The sequence below is a fragment of the Salarias fasciatus genome, chromosome 8 (assembly GCF_902148845.1).
Source record: "Salarias fasciatus chromosome 8, fSalaFa1.1, whole genome shotgun sequence".
Classification (NCBI taxonomy): Eukaryota; Metazoa; Chordata; class Actinopteri; order Blenniiformes; family Blenniidae; genus Salarias; species Salarias fasciatus.
In genome coordinates, this window is record NC_043752.1 from 3,063,596 (window position 1) to 3,080,079 (window position 16,484).

The 16,484-nt window shown below is 46.0% G+C and overlaps 1 protein-coding gene across 1 annotated transcript in view; it reads left to right on the forward strand.

Annotated features, from left to right (window-relative positions):
- The first annotated feature begins 427 nt into the window (after positions 1-427).
- The window catches only part of LOC115393592 (corticotropin-releasing factor receptor 1-like), a 47,601-nt gene continuing 31,544 nt past the window's right edge, over positions 428-16,484 (forward strand). The window contains 2 exon segments of the mRNA XM_030098661.1: positions 428-481; positions 1,906-2,031. Of these exon segments, the coding sequence (XP_029954521.1) occupies positions 1,977-2,031 (55 nt within the window). The 5' untranslated portion in view covers positions 428-481; positions 1,906-1,976.

Here is a 16,484-nt window from a genome sequence, read left to right on the forward strand (position 1 = left end):
CCAGCATGCCGCGGGACGGTTTGCTCACGCCGTCGGTGAGACGTCCGGGCAGAGGGAGAGTTCCCCGCGCCGCCGTTTGGAGCCCGGCCCGCGCCGCTTCGCCCCGCAGAACGCCGCGTTTCCGGATCCTTGGTTTTTAGCTTGACTCATCTTGAGTTATCACAGAAATAATGGCGCGGCCCCGGGGGGCCCGTCTACACTCATATGCGCCGCTGCCGCCCTGCTATCGCTCGGGGAGAAGTCTGTCACCAGTGTTTACCGTTGCCCTTTCATGCTCACTCCTTGTGTCTTTTAAGCTGAATCTAATGAGGTTCCTCTGAAGCTTATTGATGAAGCTGTTGTCCTCTCCCTCCTCCTCCTCCTCCTCCTCCTCCTCTTCCTCCTCCTCCTCCTCCTCTTCCTCCGTCTCTCTGGATTACAGTACAGGCGCTGGCGGCAACCTGGAACCAAACCTTGAGCAACGCCACGAGCCAGTGGAGCGGTGAGTTGGGCACACTCCTCCAATGCCCCCCCCCACCTTACACTAACCCCCACACCCCCATACACACACACACACACACACACACACACACCCTCCGCCAGGCGAACGACCCGATCTGAGCGCAGATTATGAGCAGCAGCATCACAGATGAGGAACAATGCTGGAAATAGACTTACTGGAGTCGAGCCACAGGAGACGCCGCTTGCCGCGCGCGCGCGTGCACACACACACACACACACACACACACACACACACACGCTCCGCTCAGTGCCAAGACGGCTGCAGCTCTGTCAGAAAGCCATCTCGGTCTATATGTAGTCCAGGAACGTACGCATGCCAGAACCTGCAGGGGGGAAAGGGAGAGAGTGTGTGTGTGTGTGTGTGTGTGTGTGTGTGTGTGCGTGTGCACCTATAGCTGAACACGCAGGCCTATTCTTCAGTTGTCATCTCGCTTCACATTGAAGATATTTTTAAAAATCCCTCCATAACGACCGCTCTTCCCGCAATTCAAACAGGTTTTACAGTTGTTATCATGAGAAAGGAAGTTTGATGGAATCACATCCAGATGTTTGTATCTTACAGTTGTGTCAGTCATGAAATGCTGACAAAATAAATGAAAATTAACGAGATGAAAACAAATTCTTTCATAGTTTATTCTGAAGCTTTGAAAGAATTTGATGTTTAAATAATTAATAATCGATTGTTCATGAAAACCTTTGAGATATTAAATGCTTGATTGATTTGATTTTTGATTACAGAGGTCTTATATTTATAAAATACATTTCATCCATTTTTCAAGTTCACAGTATAATGCAAATTCAAATAAAATAAACTTGATTTTGTTGTTTTCTCAGTTTATAATGAAACTTTTAGGAAAAAATTGATCTATTCAAAAAAAGTATCTGTTCCAATTAAAGGTTTTTTTTCCCTTTTTGAATGAAATTGGCTTTAAAAACCTTGCTTTGGGTTTTGTTCTTCTCAATAAACAATCTTGGCATCAAACAATGAACTGATGCTGATAATCTCTTAATCTCCGTTGAAGAAATCCTCGGTGAAGTGGATCAGGAGAAGTGTGTCGAGTCGGTTCCCAGTTTAGAAACGTCGCCTCAGTTTATAGAGAATTAAAAAGCTCATTTGTGCTGAAAACCTGAAAACATGCCAAAAGATTTGACTTGTTGTTTCTGTCAGGATGGAACTTAGTTCATGTTTCCTGCGAGATGCGTGTTTTTCTGAATGTGCAGAAGAGAAGTGCTGTCCTGATTCTCAGCTGGTGACGGGGAGCGTTAATAAAAGGAGCGTTTCAGAGACTCATCGGGAAAGGGTTGATTATCGGCGTCTCCGAGGTTAATTCCAGGTCTGCAGCCGTCATTTCCTGCTATGAGGCTGACACCCCCCCTCCCTCCACCCCCCTCCTCTCCCATCAGGCTCGGCGGTCTACTGTGACACCTCCATCGACGGCATCGGGACCTGCTGGCCGCGGAGCAGCGCCGGTCAGATGGTGTCGCGGCCCTGTCCAGAGATGTTTTACGGCGTCCGCTACAACACCACCAGTGAGTCTCCACCTGTCAGCTGCTGACAGCACCAACCGCACGCCATGAATCAGAGAAGCAGGCTCTTCGTTTGACTCCCGCTCCGCCCTCCCCTCCACCCCCCACCACCCAGCGGCCCCTCGGGCAAATCCTGTTTACGTAATTGTGCATACACGAATTAGCATGAGCGTATAAATTAGGAGGAGAAATGTGTAAAAGGAGAGAACAAACGTGAATTGTGCGGCGGGGGGAGCGAGTCGAGCCCCCGCCGAGCAAAACACTGTTTGTGTCACAGTTTAATTGCAAAATAACACAAAGGAAAATCACACAAATTAAAACTTAACTCTCTGCTGTCTGGAGCGGCGAGCGCAGCTCTGCTCCCTCTCTCTCCGGCTGTCTCTAAGACTGTCTCTGACTGTCTCCCTCTGTCTCTGACTGTCTCTGAATGTCCCTAACTGTTTCCGACTGTCTATGTCTCCATCTGTCTTCCTCCTTCCCCGACTGTCTCTGTCTCCGACTATCTCCCTCCGTCCCTGATTGTCCCTGTCTCCAGTTGTCTCTGACGGTCTCCCTCTGTCTCCGGCTGTCTCTGTTTCAAATGGCCTATGTCTCTGATGATCTGCGACTGTCTCGAGCTGTCTCTGTCTCCAACTGTCTCCGACTGTCTCAGTCTCTGACTGTGTCCGTCTGTGTGATGTTGAATTTACCAAATTTTGCAAGCTGTTCCTCAAACCTTTAAAGCAGGAGTCACAAAAGGATCAATGCGGTTCGAAGTTGAGGAGACCAACAAAATGACATTATAAAAATTGATCAGTAATCGATGAACACAACCTCAGCTGATTTCATTTGTTTTACTGCAGACAAATCCAAGCATATAAAATGTAATTAAAAATATTTTTTTAAACCGAGTAAAGAATTCCCTTTTCAAAATTATGCCCAAACCTCAGAATGCATGTCTCTTTTAGTTCTTCTGGAAATTCAACTGCAAAAAAAAGACACATTTTTGTCCATTTTTAAGGTTTAAAGTTTATTTCAAAGTCATTTTCACGCACTCTGAGGATTGTAACTGTAGTTCATAGAGCTGTGAATGATTCAGATTTAGTGAAACTGGAATATTTAATCAGTGTTTGCATTGAGATTTCCTACAAGAGTCATTCTGTACCTGCTGTTCTTCATTATCTACCCAGAGACGTCGAGTAAACACAGTTTAGTGAGTTTATGAGGCGAAAGCCGGCGTGTCGCTCCGTCGTTTAAAGTCTGAACTGCTCTCAGGAGGAAAAGGTTCATTTCACCTTCAGGATTAACATAATCTCCACTGGCTAAAAGCCTCCAGCGGGCCGTCCGGCGGCGTTTTTGGCCTTATTCCACATAAGAAATGTTGTGTTTGTGTCGTAAATGAAAAGCTTTATGTTGAACCTTCGGTTTTATTTTCAGCTCGAGTTTTGGTTTTGTCTGTCGGACTCCCAGCGCCTCGTTGTTTGACTGAAAGTGCTATTTTAAAATGGGTGATAACCTGTGTTCATACACGGGTCGTACTTCCAAGCCTCTGAAGAGTCTCTGGTCTGCTGACGCCAGAGGTTCGACAGCAGTTTGATGAAATTTTGAGCGCAGCGAGCAGCAGAGGTGTCCGAAGCTCGCAGACAGAGGCTGTGAGTGGAGCCGGGCTCCTCGTCGACGGGATGCCTGAACTTCAGGAGATCCTATAAAAAATACCACAATCACCCTGAGTGTCCTGCCACATCATTAAAAGCCCCAATAGTCACACTCGTTGAAGTGTGAACACTTATTAAAAGCAGAACTTTCTCCCTGCTTCGGTCCGAGATGAAGAAAACGTGTTTGAATGCAGTGGAGCCGGAGGCGCTAAAGGGTTAAAGGAGCGGAGCTGCTTTTGGATTTGTCGTACAGTTCGTGTGGTTTGGTGGTTATTAGGTGGTCGACATCAGCACAAAACGTTCGGGAAAGGGGGATTTATGTACTTACAGCTGTGAGAAGAAGCAGGAACAAAACAACTCATAGACGGCGCTGAGAAAGGGAAGCTAACTTTAATTCAAGCACACTATCGCTAACGGATACAAGCTAATGCTAATGTTGTTCGCAGTGGGACATTTTTCAATGATTTTGGGTTAGTCAGGATTAAAGGAAATCTTTGACAAACTTTGTAAGCTTTAACAGAAGAAAACATGTTTATAACCTTCAGTGTCAAAACAATTAGAAAGAAAGGGTTTTTTTTTTTTAATCGAACTGGCACAGAACACTGGGAGGAGGCTTGGAGGAAAACCCCGGGCCCCCCAGGAGAGATTCTGTCTGTGGTTTGTTCTGGGAGCATCTTGAAGTCTCTCCCGCTGGAGGAAGTGCAGAAAGCAGACATATCAGGGTCTCTGCTGCAGTGATTCCACAAAGACACAAAGACGAGTGAGAGGGAAACAAAACAGGTCAATGCCTCCATTCCTGGTTTGATGTTTCCACTGATTGACTGGTTGGTTGGTTTGATGATCGGTTTGCTGGTTGCTGGTTGGTTGGCTTGTTTGTTGGTTGGTTGGTTGGCTGTGTGGGTGGGTGAGTTAGTTGATTGGTTGCCTGGCTGCTTTTTGGTTGGTTAGTAAGTCGGTTGGTTGGATGGTTGGTTGCTTTGCTTGTTGGTTAGTTGACCGGTTGACTGGCCGGCTGGCTGGTTGGTTGGTTGGTTGGTCAGTTGGTTCGTAAGTAGATTGGTTGGTTGGTTGGTTGGATGTGAATACTTTTCAGGGGAGTTGTGTCAACATTTTGGGGATTTTAGTCAAATTCTTTGTTCTTCCATTATGTCCCATTTTATTTTGTGTTACCTTGTTTGGTTTGGTTTCATATAGAATGTAACTGTGGGTCAGTTGTTGCTCTGCAGGCCAGTAGAGTCAATGTTCTCACCAAGAAAAGTGATTTATAAACGCTGATACAGTGAAACCATGTTCTTGCTGAAACACTTTGGTTTCCATATTCTGACTTTTATGCCTTTTTAAAGAAATGTGCTGACTTTCACTGTATTTGTTTTGTTGTTGGTGCAGGAGAAACTATCCTTGTGGTGGTTTCTGCACCTCATTCAGTCCTTTTAGTCCTGACTCTTTGTGCTGTCAGACATTTGACGGAGCGAACACACCTCATTTAAAACCACAGCTTGACTTCATTGTGTTCGTCTCGTTTTGGTCCCAGAGGAGTTAAAAACAGCCGAAGCCATTTGGAAGTGAAAGCAGGCTGTTATTCTTTATTGTTCTGTTGGGTTGTGTGGTTTCTGGCCTCCGTGGAGTCTGTCATTACACACAAAGACACACGTAATCCAGTCAGTAACACAATAAAAGGTTAATATCATAAGATTAAATTACAATCTACAATAAACTCAATGATCACAGAAGCCAGGTAGAGACAAAATGACTCCAGGCCACATGACATTGCTGTGAACGTGTCCTTAAATTGATGAAATCCTCAAATAGACCCTTTTAAACATGTAATACTCATCTGAGGCAGTTCAGAGTGTGCTTGATTGAAGAGGTGATTGATGTGGAGGACTAAAGAGCAGCCTGGTCTCACAGCGAGGGAGAGGGCCGAGCCGTGGAGGCATCAGGGCAGTAATAAGTGGCTTTAGGTGAGGACAAGGGCAGAACGTGATTCTTGAGTGCGCCGTTAAAAGCCTGAGTGGATGTCGATGCTGCTCTCAGATCCAGAGGGAGATTATTCCAGAGTTCAGACCCGCCGCCCCCCGTTTGTCAGGAGAAGGTCTGCGACGCTTCTCAGAGCCGAAGACAAATCCCCCCGAGGACTGACGGAACAGGGACGTTAAATTGGATTGTGAGGAGAAGCTTCAGTTACACATCAGACGTGGTGAACCGGACTCCGTCTTTTAAATCTGCTGAACGACAAACGGACCCCCGCCCTGACCCCGTGGCGGGGAAACTTCACTGGGAGCAGATTAGCTCGCCGGAGGATGTTTGTGGTTGATAAACACGTCGCGCAGAAGTGATTCTGACATCTATTGTGTCGCTGCCCTGAATAGCAGTACTGTGAAAGCGCTCTTCTATGAAGCCCTGCTGCCAAAATTAGATTCGACTGTTCGGCGCATCATGTGGTGCAAATTACTGGAAATCGATTCCAGTTACAAGTTAGTTCTGGATTAATAACTGAAAAATATAAAGTTGTAACTTCATGAAGTTCACTATTAAACTCATTCTATTGGTGTGTCCTGATAACATTTAGAAAGCCTAGTGATTATTAGGAGGAAGATGCTCTATAATCTGGATGTTAGAGAGAGGAAGATGCACTATAATCTGGATGTTAGAGGGAGGAAGATGCTCTATAATCTGGAGGTTAGAGAGAGGAAGATGCTCTATAATCTGGATGTTAGAGGGAGGAATATGCTCTATAATCTGGATGTTAGAGAGAGGAAGATGCTCTATAATCTGGACGTTAGAGAGAGGAAGATGCACTATAATCTGGATGTTAGAGAGAGGAATATGCTCTATAATCTGGATGTTAGAGAGAGGAATATGCTCTATAATCTGGATGTTAGAGGGAGGAAGATGCTCTATAATCTGGATGTTAGAGAGAGGAAGATGCTCTATGAAAACTAGGCCCCTCCCAGATGAATTAGCAAAAACCACATTTAAAAAAATAGACTAAATTTTGCAATATACTCGTAATCATAATTTCTCTTCTCTGAACTCTGATTTTATTAATTTACCTCATTTATTTTCTGGTATAATTCTGTGAATTTTCAATGTTTTGACCTCCGCACCCTGACAAGAGTAAAGTAACTTGGCCAAGAGGCACAAGGCATGCTGGGACAAGCCCGCCTCAGTGCTGACCTGACGCTGGCACCAGTGAGCAGAAGTACCATGAAAGTCCTTGGATAAACGTACGCATACTTGATGTGCGGGGATGTGAAGGGGATTAACGACGCGCTGTAAAAGTCGCTTAGCTGTTCACGCCTCGGTTAACGAGGGACGCCCGGCCCCGCTTGTCACATTAAATCCAGCCTTTATAGCGGCAGATAGTAAACTCTGCTGGTTATTTTGTGGAGTCGGTGTATAAACAGAAATGCACGCAGGCTTTATCTTAGGTCTAATTCCCACTCCACGCCGAGAAAACTGCCGCACAACGGCTTTTCTCGCCCCGCTGCCAGTCCGTCCAGCAGCTGGAGGTACAGTCGGGAAGATGCTTCCTCCACGGCGGTCCAACCCAAACCGCTTGCTCTGTTGACCGGTCGGCGTCCTGGTCCGTTTCAGACCACCTACAGGTCGGCTGACACGGCTCCAGATGGTGTCGACCTGTAAAGCCGTAACGTGTTGAGTTATGTCCCAACTGACGGGTCTGACCTGATTGCCGACATGACTAACATACCATATGTGCTCCGTGATACCAGAACCCGTGGCTTCGGGGCGATCGTGTCACTCCAGTGCATGTCACACGTGTCCGCCACGACTGTATTAAAACCATCCGTCAGACTGTACCGCGGTAATTAGAGGCCGTAATGAGGCCACGGGATGAATGCTCGGTGAAATGTAGCTCCTTGACACTAATAGTACAAAGCATGTGAACAGAAACACGTCCTCAGGTTGGATCCTCGCTTTGTGATACTTCAGCGTCTGAAAACCCTTTCATTGTACCGGTTTGTTTGGGATGTTCTCCAAAGAAATTAGCCTCGATCATCAGTGTTTTTTGTTTTCCCGCTGGTTTCAAACTCTTGTCATTGCGTTTGTGGAGCAGTTTATTTACTAAAATCTGCACATCCTGTCGTAACATGAGGGTTGGTCGTATTTTCCAGTTTGCCGGAGACTCCAAGCAGCGACAGCGCTTTCTTTGTGGAGGTGTGAGTGTGGCGTGTTCCTCGAGGACGCGACTGGACGGATCTCAGGAGCACGGTTTGGCTTGAACCTGATCTGACCACATTCACACCTCCGCTCAGTGTGAAAAGACTCAAACTGACATCAACAGCAGTTTGGAAAAACATGTCCACTTTCACAAAAGGCCTCAAGATTTCAGGATCGGCACGTACGAAGCCACGTGTGCGCTCCGCTTTCAAGGCTTTCGGGGTCACCTTGGTGGATTCCACCAAGTGGAAAACACTCAAAAATTTGGCGTTTTGTACAAAAGATCTTCATTAATGCAGCTAAAGCGTTAGCAGTTCATCTTCTACTCACTTCCAATGTGAGCGAAATAATCAGAATAATCTGCTGGGTGTAGCGCACTGAGTGTGACGGATGGACGGATGGCGTGACGGATGTCCCACTCGGTTCAGGATTTCAGCTCCCTGCTGAGGCCTCTGCCAGACGGCGGCCGGTGTTTCCGTGTCTCTGCTCCGTCAGGAGCTCCTCGATGTCTCCGCCGCTCGCAGACGATTACGTCCTGTTGTCAAACATATGCACGGAGGGGCTGACGGGCCTGCGGGTGGCGCTGTCCAGACCGCTCAGCCGCCCGGTCGTGACAGGTGCCCGTGGCGCCGTGCGCCCTCCTCCTCAGTTCATGACTCAGCCTGGAACAAACATCTTTGTTGTCGCGCGTCTCGCCCCGCCCGGAAACCTCTTCACCCGCTCCACGCCGGGTTTGACTTTCCCGTAATGGTCCCCGGAGGCCGGCGGATTTTCATCTGCATGTCGGCGCCCGATTCTCTGGCTGGCTGCTCGGTGTCATGGAGGTGGAGGAGGAGGAGGAGGAGGAGGGTGGTGTTATTTGGAGTAGTGCCGGCAGTCAGCGGGGCGGAGGAACCCTCGCCCTGGATCACCCTCCCTGCTCACAAACAAGGAATCCAGCGCTTCTTTTCGTTGAACGAGCCGAGCGGAGCAGCACTCATGGAATATTGATGGGGCGGGCGGGATGTGGGTGTGAGGATGGGACACATCAAAGACAGGAGAGACAAAAGGACTCAGACAAATATGCATTTCTGCTTTCTTCATCGCTCATAATCCTGCAGCCGGCGCGACTTGAAAACTCTGAATCTTCCTCTTTTCTCTGTAGACCTGATTTCAAAGCACCGAAAAGGAACAAGATGGAAGACAGAGCCAGAGTCAGACCTGGCAGGAGGAGACTCTCAGCTCCTCTCAGATCCTTCACACCCGAGAACTTAACCAGGTTTAGGCTTTAAAGAGAAGGACGTGGACTCTTCCACAGGTATAACATCGAGCTGCAGCTTCTCTTCCAACAGGCTCCAGTCTGAGTTTCCGACTTGTTGGCGAATAGATTTTGTTTGTGGAGGAGAAAAGGCTGGAATTCCCCGTTTGGCGTTCAGCAGTTCCCTCTAACTGGAAGTGCTTCGTTTGAAGCCAGAGTCAAACCGCTTCGTTCTGTTTCCGTCAGTTCGGGGGAAAATCAACCAGCGTTTGACGTCAGGATAGTTTAGCTAGCTCGCCGCTTCACATTCTCACTGGAGATTCAGATCTTTCCTTTTAATTTTCAGATTTCCTGGAATCCACGTGAAGAGAAGGCGTCCTTCAGATCAGCTGTTTTCAGACGTTCTGCTCATATTGTGATAAGAAGCCATTCCTCAGCTGGCTCCCCGTGACTTTGATCTGCAGCCTTTATTATGGGATGTTTTCATTGTTTCTGTCCTTCTCAGGTCATTTATGAGCAGAAACGATTTAATATGTTTGAGAACGTCTTCTCTCGTTGTGTTTTTTTTTTCCTTCTTGGACTAGTCTTCTGAAAGTTTCCTTAAATCCTGTTTTTCATTCCACATTTAAAATGTATTTTACTTTTGCAATAATTCAAACCTTAAAATCATGGACAGCCACAATGAAATGAAGTGAAATCAACAAGAAAATTGAAAAAAAAATGGATGAAATGGCTCATTGATAATCATGATTCAGAGCTTTAGGTGTAACTTTATTCAGATTTATTTAGATTGATTGATAATAAAACACATTTTGCAGATTCTTTTTTTAATACACTGCTTGTTTGACTGTTACAGTAGTAATGCGTCAATGCTAATACACATTTAAACAACATGAAAGTGCATTAATCTTTTCTGTAACTCTCTGCAGGGCATGAAATCACCAGGTTGAAAAAATGTTAATTTTTATCATCCTTTACCTGTTTCCTGGTGGAAACTAGTATGTGGTGCATCGTTTTGTCTTTAACTCATTGTAAAGTTAAAACAGGGGCTTCAATTGTCATTTTTGAAGAAAATAACTTTTCAGTCCTTCAGCGGTTTTAACTCCCGCATCGAATATCTATAATAAGACTTATTTAGCAGGCCTTTAAAGTGCTGCATGTGCAACATTTCAAACCGTGTTTCTCCGAATTTTAATGCACATGCAAAAAGAAAAAACATCAAAGGAAAACACAAGTGCAATAGTTCCATACTGTAAATATGCAAAACGCGCCTTAATCTCACAGAGACTCCATGATTAAAATATTAATAATCATAAATGTGAAAGCACTACACCTGTGTTGAATCGCACAGACTTTGACTTTCTGCATAAACAAACCCTCTCTGTTACATCAGAGACTTCGGCTGTTCGTCGGTGCAGGAAACAGCATTTTCTCTCAATTAGAGCAAATCCCACATTCTTTTCTTCCCCGCTGACTCCAGTTTTAATTAGACCTCAGCTCTGAATGCACGGAGGAGGAGGAGGAGGAGGGGGAGGGGGAAGAGGTGGTGGTGTTGGAGGGGGAGGAGGAGGAGGAGGAGGAGGAGGCAGCCATTGATCCGACGTTTCGAAACGCTAAGCCACCGTGACTAAATTTGGGTCAGCATGTTTGCCGGAGCAGGAAGCACAATTACAAGCAGCTGAGTTATGAAAAAGGGAGGTGGAGGATACTGCGTGGAGGGTGGGGGGACTGTTGTAGGGTGGAGGGTGGAGGATACGGGGTGCAGGGTGGAGGGTGGAGGCCTGCTGTGGTGTTTGCAGGTTGGAAATGAAGTCTGGATCACGGTGGCTTCAGCTCCGAGGGGGGTCTGTGTTCACGCCACATGTGCCTCCAGCTCCTGTTACCCCGGGGGTGGAGGCTGGGGCAGGGGGTGGGGGCGAAGGGGTGTTTAGCACCTGTTTTTAACCTCACAGTTCCCAAACAGAAATAGTGGGCGCTGCTGTGAATCCGCCGTGATCCGCCCGGATCTCCAGAGACGGAGCTGTCCGTCCGAGTTAAACCGCCTGCCAGCCGCCGCCACGTGAACGCCGCCGTTATTTTAGGGACGGCGAGCGGCCGGTTCCCTCCGATCGGGACAGAGGAGCGCCGCAGCGCAACGGGAACATGCTGCTCTCCTCCAACCCAGACTCCACCCGCCGAGTCTGATGAGGTGACGGAGAGACGGATCCTTCCAGGAAGCGGCCGGCGGCCCTGCTCCACCACACAAACACGCTTTCTTCATTTGGCGGCCAGTTCGGTCCCTGAAGGCGTCCGTGTTTTCAAAACGCTCTCAGGCAGGGTCGAGCTCCACGTCCGTCCTGTTAAAGGTGCAGCGTGGAGAATTTAGCCATGTGAGAAACAGGAAGGCGCCGTCAGTCCGGCTCTCTGGCGTTTCACGCTGATTTTTCACACTCGCACAAAAACACACAGGGTAGCAGTCAGTCTTCCTCCTTTCTGCTCCTGATATCTGTAGAAAAGCTGTGAAACGTAAATGTCTGAGTCTGTTTTCCAGTTGAAATGAGCTCAGTGGCACTCTACATCCTCTATTCTTTCTCCGATCAACCAGGAAGTAAAACAACACGGTCTGCGTTCAGCAGGAGAGCAGCAGCCTCCCTTCATCCACCCAGACAGCCTTAAAAAATGTTCTGAGCGCCCAGGACTCATTCCAGAAAGGAGATGTCTGACGAGAGTTAGAACAGACTCCTGCTCACTCTCAGCCACCCAGATGTTAGTTTCACTTCGTGATTATATTCTTTCTCTGCTGTTTTTACGTCTTTTAATCAATTCTTTATGCGAGTCGAGTTGTCGGCGCATGTTAATTCATGAGGAGAAAGAACGGCGGAGCTCAGAATAACAGAACGTGGAGGGTGGAGCGGCCCGGTGGGGGCCGATGTCCTGAGCAGGCCTGGGTGGTGGCGAGAAGAGTCGTAGAGCTGCTGTCTCTCTCCGTGCCGCTGACGAGGTCAACTGTTAGCGTTAGCTTAGCATCACCAGAGACTGTGCACCTAAAGGTAACGGTTACACTGAAGTGAAGATTACCTAATCAGCAACAGGAATGATGTCTCGCTGTTAGCAACGTTAGCATTAGCCTGTCTCTGCAGTGGCTGTGACTAGCATTAGGGTGCTTCGATAAATTGCTATCATAAATCTGTGCCTTTAACAAGAGCTAACATCCAGATTGTAGAGCATCTTCCTCCTCTATCATCCAGCCTTCAGCTGTCATTTTTTCTCCTCCTCCTCTTAACAAGCTCAATTCTCCGTCACGTTTGGTCTGAAATGAAGTTCTTCTGTTATTTACCGACCGAGTGACGTTAAAGTTGTTTCTCAGTTGTTCTTCTTTCAATCAGACTTCAGCTGCAAATCAATAAGAAGCCGTGAGTTTTTTCAAAATTTCAGAAAAGCTCGATGAAGAGGTTTAAACGTCCACGAGGAGAGATGAGCTGCTGACACTTCATGCATTTGTATAATTAAACTGTCAAGAAAAGTTGCAGGAGCTTTTAGAGAGCAGAGGTTTAAATGCCGATGGCCCCTTCGATAAAATGATTTCATCTCCGCTCTTCTTTCTGCTCCACGGCTGAAGCAATCTGAGGTGAAATCAAACCCTGGAGAACGGCATGAATGGAGTATCGGTGGGATTACCCGCCGCCTCGAGCAGCGGAAACACTTCGTATTTCAAACTGGACCGTTTGCCGTGTGGGAGACGCTAACCAGACGCTCTGTGCTCCGCCGGGAAGCCCAGCGCTCGCCAGCGAAGCCGTAGAGCAACACTAATGAACACTCCTCACACTGTTTGCTTAATCTGAAGAGAAAAAAAAAAAAACCCAAAACACCAAAACAACAATTTGTGGTTGAGGCGCCGAGTCTGGAGCTGGAGCTGCTTCTTATTACAGTTTGGGAGCAGAGACTCAAATCAGTCTGTCTGGGATCAGCGGCGTTTCCATCCAGGATCAGAGAAAACAGGATCGCTGCGCTAAATGAATCCTCAGGAGTCTGAAGACAATGCTGATCAATGAGCTCTTTGCTTGGGTCAATCAATGTTTCTCAGCTCTGAAAGTGGCGTGTCAGGTCCGTCAGTTTGTGTCAGATACATGTTCTTAAAGAGTATTCAGTCAGTAAACTGAACACTGCAGGGAATAGATCGGATATTAGATCCCTGATGGTGGAGATTTAAACCTTGTGATGTGATTAAAGAACCGACTGTAAAGAGACATTTTTAGGAATTAGATTTTATGAGCATTAAACTGAGCATAAAGGAACATTTGTACTTGAAAAGTGGGAGCGTTTCTCAGTGCATTGCTTTGGCCCACATGTTGGCCAACGTGACGACGCTCCGCTGAGTGTTGGAGGCTCTGCCGCCGGTCGGCAGCGGCGGCTGCTGGGATCTCTCCCGGCAGATCTTTACTTTGACTCTACGCGTTTTGGCCTCAGATATTCGCCGCTCGGAGAGTTTCCTTCTTGACCTTTCATCCGTCCTTCTGCTCGGCTTTCATTCACGTCACGTCTCCAGAGCGAAGCCGGGAAAATTCCTCCGATTCGTCACAAATATTACCTCTCGCTAAAGGTCAGGTTCGCTCCGGCCACCTTCGAGCGGGAGCTTTCAGAATTTTAACAACACATTTGCAGCCGATATCGTTAGCAGGGGGATAAAAACACAACTCATTGCTTTAAATGTGAAAACCTGGGCGCTGCGTTCGAGACCGAGAGAGTGACTTTAATCTGAAGGGATCGGCCTGGAAGACGTGCAGAAGGCCCTGTCCGCCGGGGGATCTGTGCACACGAGGGGGATTCAGACCGGTTTCCGTCTCGGCGGCGGCTCGAGGTGACTCATGTGGATCCAGGCTGGTGTGAGGTTTTCAGCCGCCGCCGCCGCCGGCGAGGCGGGGAGCGTCACTGAGGCCCGACCTGAGCTGAACCGCCCTCGTCGGCTTTAATCCCTTCATTAACAGCCGCTAAATGCATGTTTCAGAGGGAAACAGGAGAAAGACCTGCCTGCACAGGGAGAAGATGCAAACTCCACACTGATGAACTTATTTGTCTCCAGTATTAACATGCTCATCGGTCAGTTAATGAAATAATTAGTGCCGTAAATCGATTAAAAAATTTGAACTAATTAATTACAACTCTGACCATAGTTAATCGCGATTAATCGTATAATTTGTGAATTAGAAAATCACCAAAAATAAACGGCCACAAGCGGATATTAGTAACATTTTCAACCTTCAAATGAATCTAATCCTCATAATGCAAAAACAATGTCCCATAATGCACCTGTACTGCACAGGAATGGAAAAATGTCCCATAATGTACTTGTACAAAAACAATGTCCCACAATGCACCTGTACTGCACAGGGATGAAACAATGTCTCAGTGACAGTAAAATGAGTTTCGTCTCCTAACTAACTGCTAACCTTAATTCTGTGATTAATCATAATTTAAAAAAATTAATCTTAGACAGCCCTCCATGAATTAATCGCAGTTAATGCGATTAAAACCGACAGCACTAGAAATAATTCTTCAGTAAAATAAATGTAACAGTGAATAAAAGCTGTCTGTGATGAAGCAAACAGTATTTTTCCTGAATTCAGGAAGAGTTGATGTTTTATAGTGGTTTCAGTGCAGGATTACCAGGATACACAGCGAGAACTCAGTATTACGTGTGTGTTGACTGACCTGTTTATTCTCAAAAGGAGCAATATAAAGACACAAAAGCCTCCCTGTGGTTTCCGATATTTCCATGACGCCGGTTTAAAAGTGAAGGGAAGGGCTCAGTCTGAATACAGATGGTCAAACCTTCACATAAACAAGGCAGAAGACGAATCTTCGCCACGAAAACAATGAAACTAATTACCTCCCAGCTGCGTTCCCTCTCTGCCCTGCTCTCTCCTCTGGAGGGCTATTAGTGTCTGACAAACCGCAAATTTCAGCTTTAACTTCGTCACTGGGTCACGCAGAGCGAATTAGAGGCACCACAAAGCCTCTGCCACACTTCTGAGAAAACATTTGCTTTGTTTTTCCAATAATATGTACATTTTCCTGTTTGCAGTCGCACAATCTGGATGTAGATACAAGTTTTAAATTTACTTCGAAGGTGACAAATAAACAACAAGATGCTCTATAATCTGGATGTTAGAGGAGGAAGATGCTCATGTGGTTTAATGAGACTGATACAGTGTTTGATTCTGTCGCAGTACTAAGAGAGACAGCAGCTCTGCAGCTCTTCTTCTTCTGGTCCGGCAGAGGTAAAGCCTTTCAAACCCCACAGAGGTGTTTTCATGGTCGTCGTTTATCGAGCCTGTTATTGCTAGCAGCTGCTCGGCTCCCGTCAAACTTCACATTGGAACAAGTTATTAGCAGGATGACGAAAGAGCGAAATTCATCCAGAACAAATCAACAAGGCTCCTGTCTTCCAGTGGAGGTGTGAAGCGCTCTAATCCTCCACAAGCAGCGCTTCAGCCGTATAACCGTCCCATCCACGCTAATTTCACTGGGCCGTAAAACTCCTCCTCTCGCCTCTTCTCATGCAAACGGTCCCGGCACGCCAAGAAGGAGGAGGTGACAGAGTTTTTTCATCGCTTAAGAAGCCTCCGCGGCGACGGGAGGAGGCTCAAATAACCGTAAATCAGACAGGATTCAACTCAAGGTCACTCCGCTTAATTTGAAAGCTCTGGCGTCTTCCGGGAGTCACCTCAGTTCATCCTGAGCTCCACCGAGAAAATCTCTCCTGCGTCGTTCTCAAATCAGCATCAAACATAAAACAGTTTTTTAACTGAATTTAATCAGATGACGCATTTTTAAAAGAAAAAAAAAACTTTTTTGATTGACTTAGTTAAAGAACTTTTCACAATAGAATGATGTTCGTCTGACATTTTATGATTTAAAAATTAACGATTTAAAAAGTCTAGTTTTACTCTTAAATAGTGAAAAGGAACTATATTAGAGAAGGAATATTAACTTCCTCAAAATGATGTTATTTTTCCAAAAAATATGGATTTCAGCATAATAGATTAGCAGTAGATTTCCCTAAACATTTTTTTCCCTGGCATTTTTTTTTACCTTTTCTTTAATTGAAATACAAGTTTTTTTGCAAGAAATTAATTATGTGATTTCCAAACTTTGAAAAAAAAGTGATTTTATTTATTTATTTATTTATTTATTTATTTATTTATTTATTTATTTATTTATTTATTCTTTTGTTTTGTTTTTTCAATTTTATCTTGTCAAGATTAAAAAACCCCCAGCTCCTAATCAATGAAATACATTTTCTCAGGAAATAAGTATTTTTTTTTTTCACTGGAAAGATAAATGTTTATTTTTTTTAACAAGTGAAGAGTTATTTAATGATGGATTTTATGAAATATTTAAGAAAGCCCCGTTCTAATGTAGAA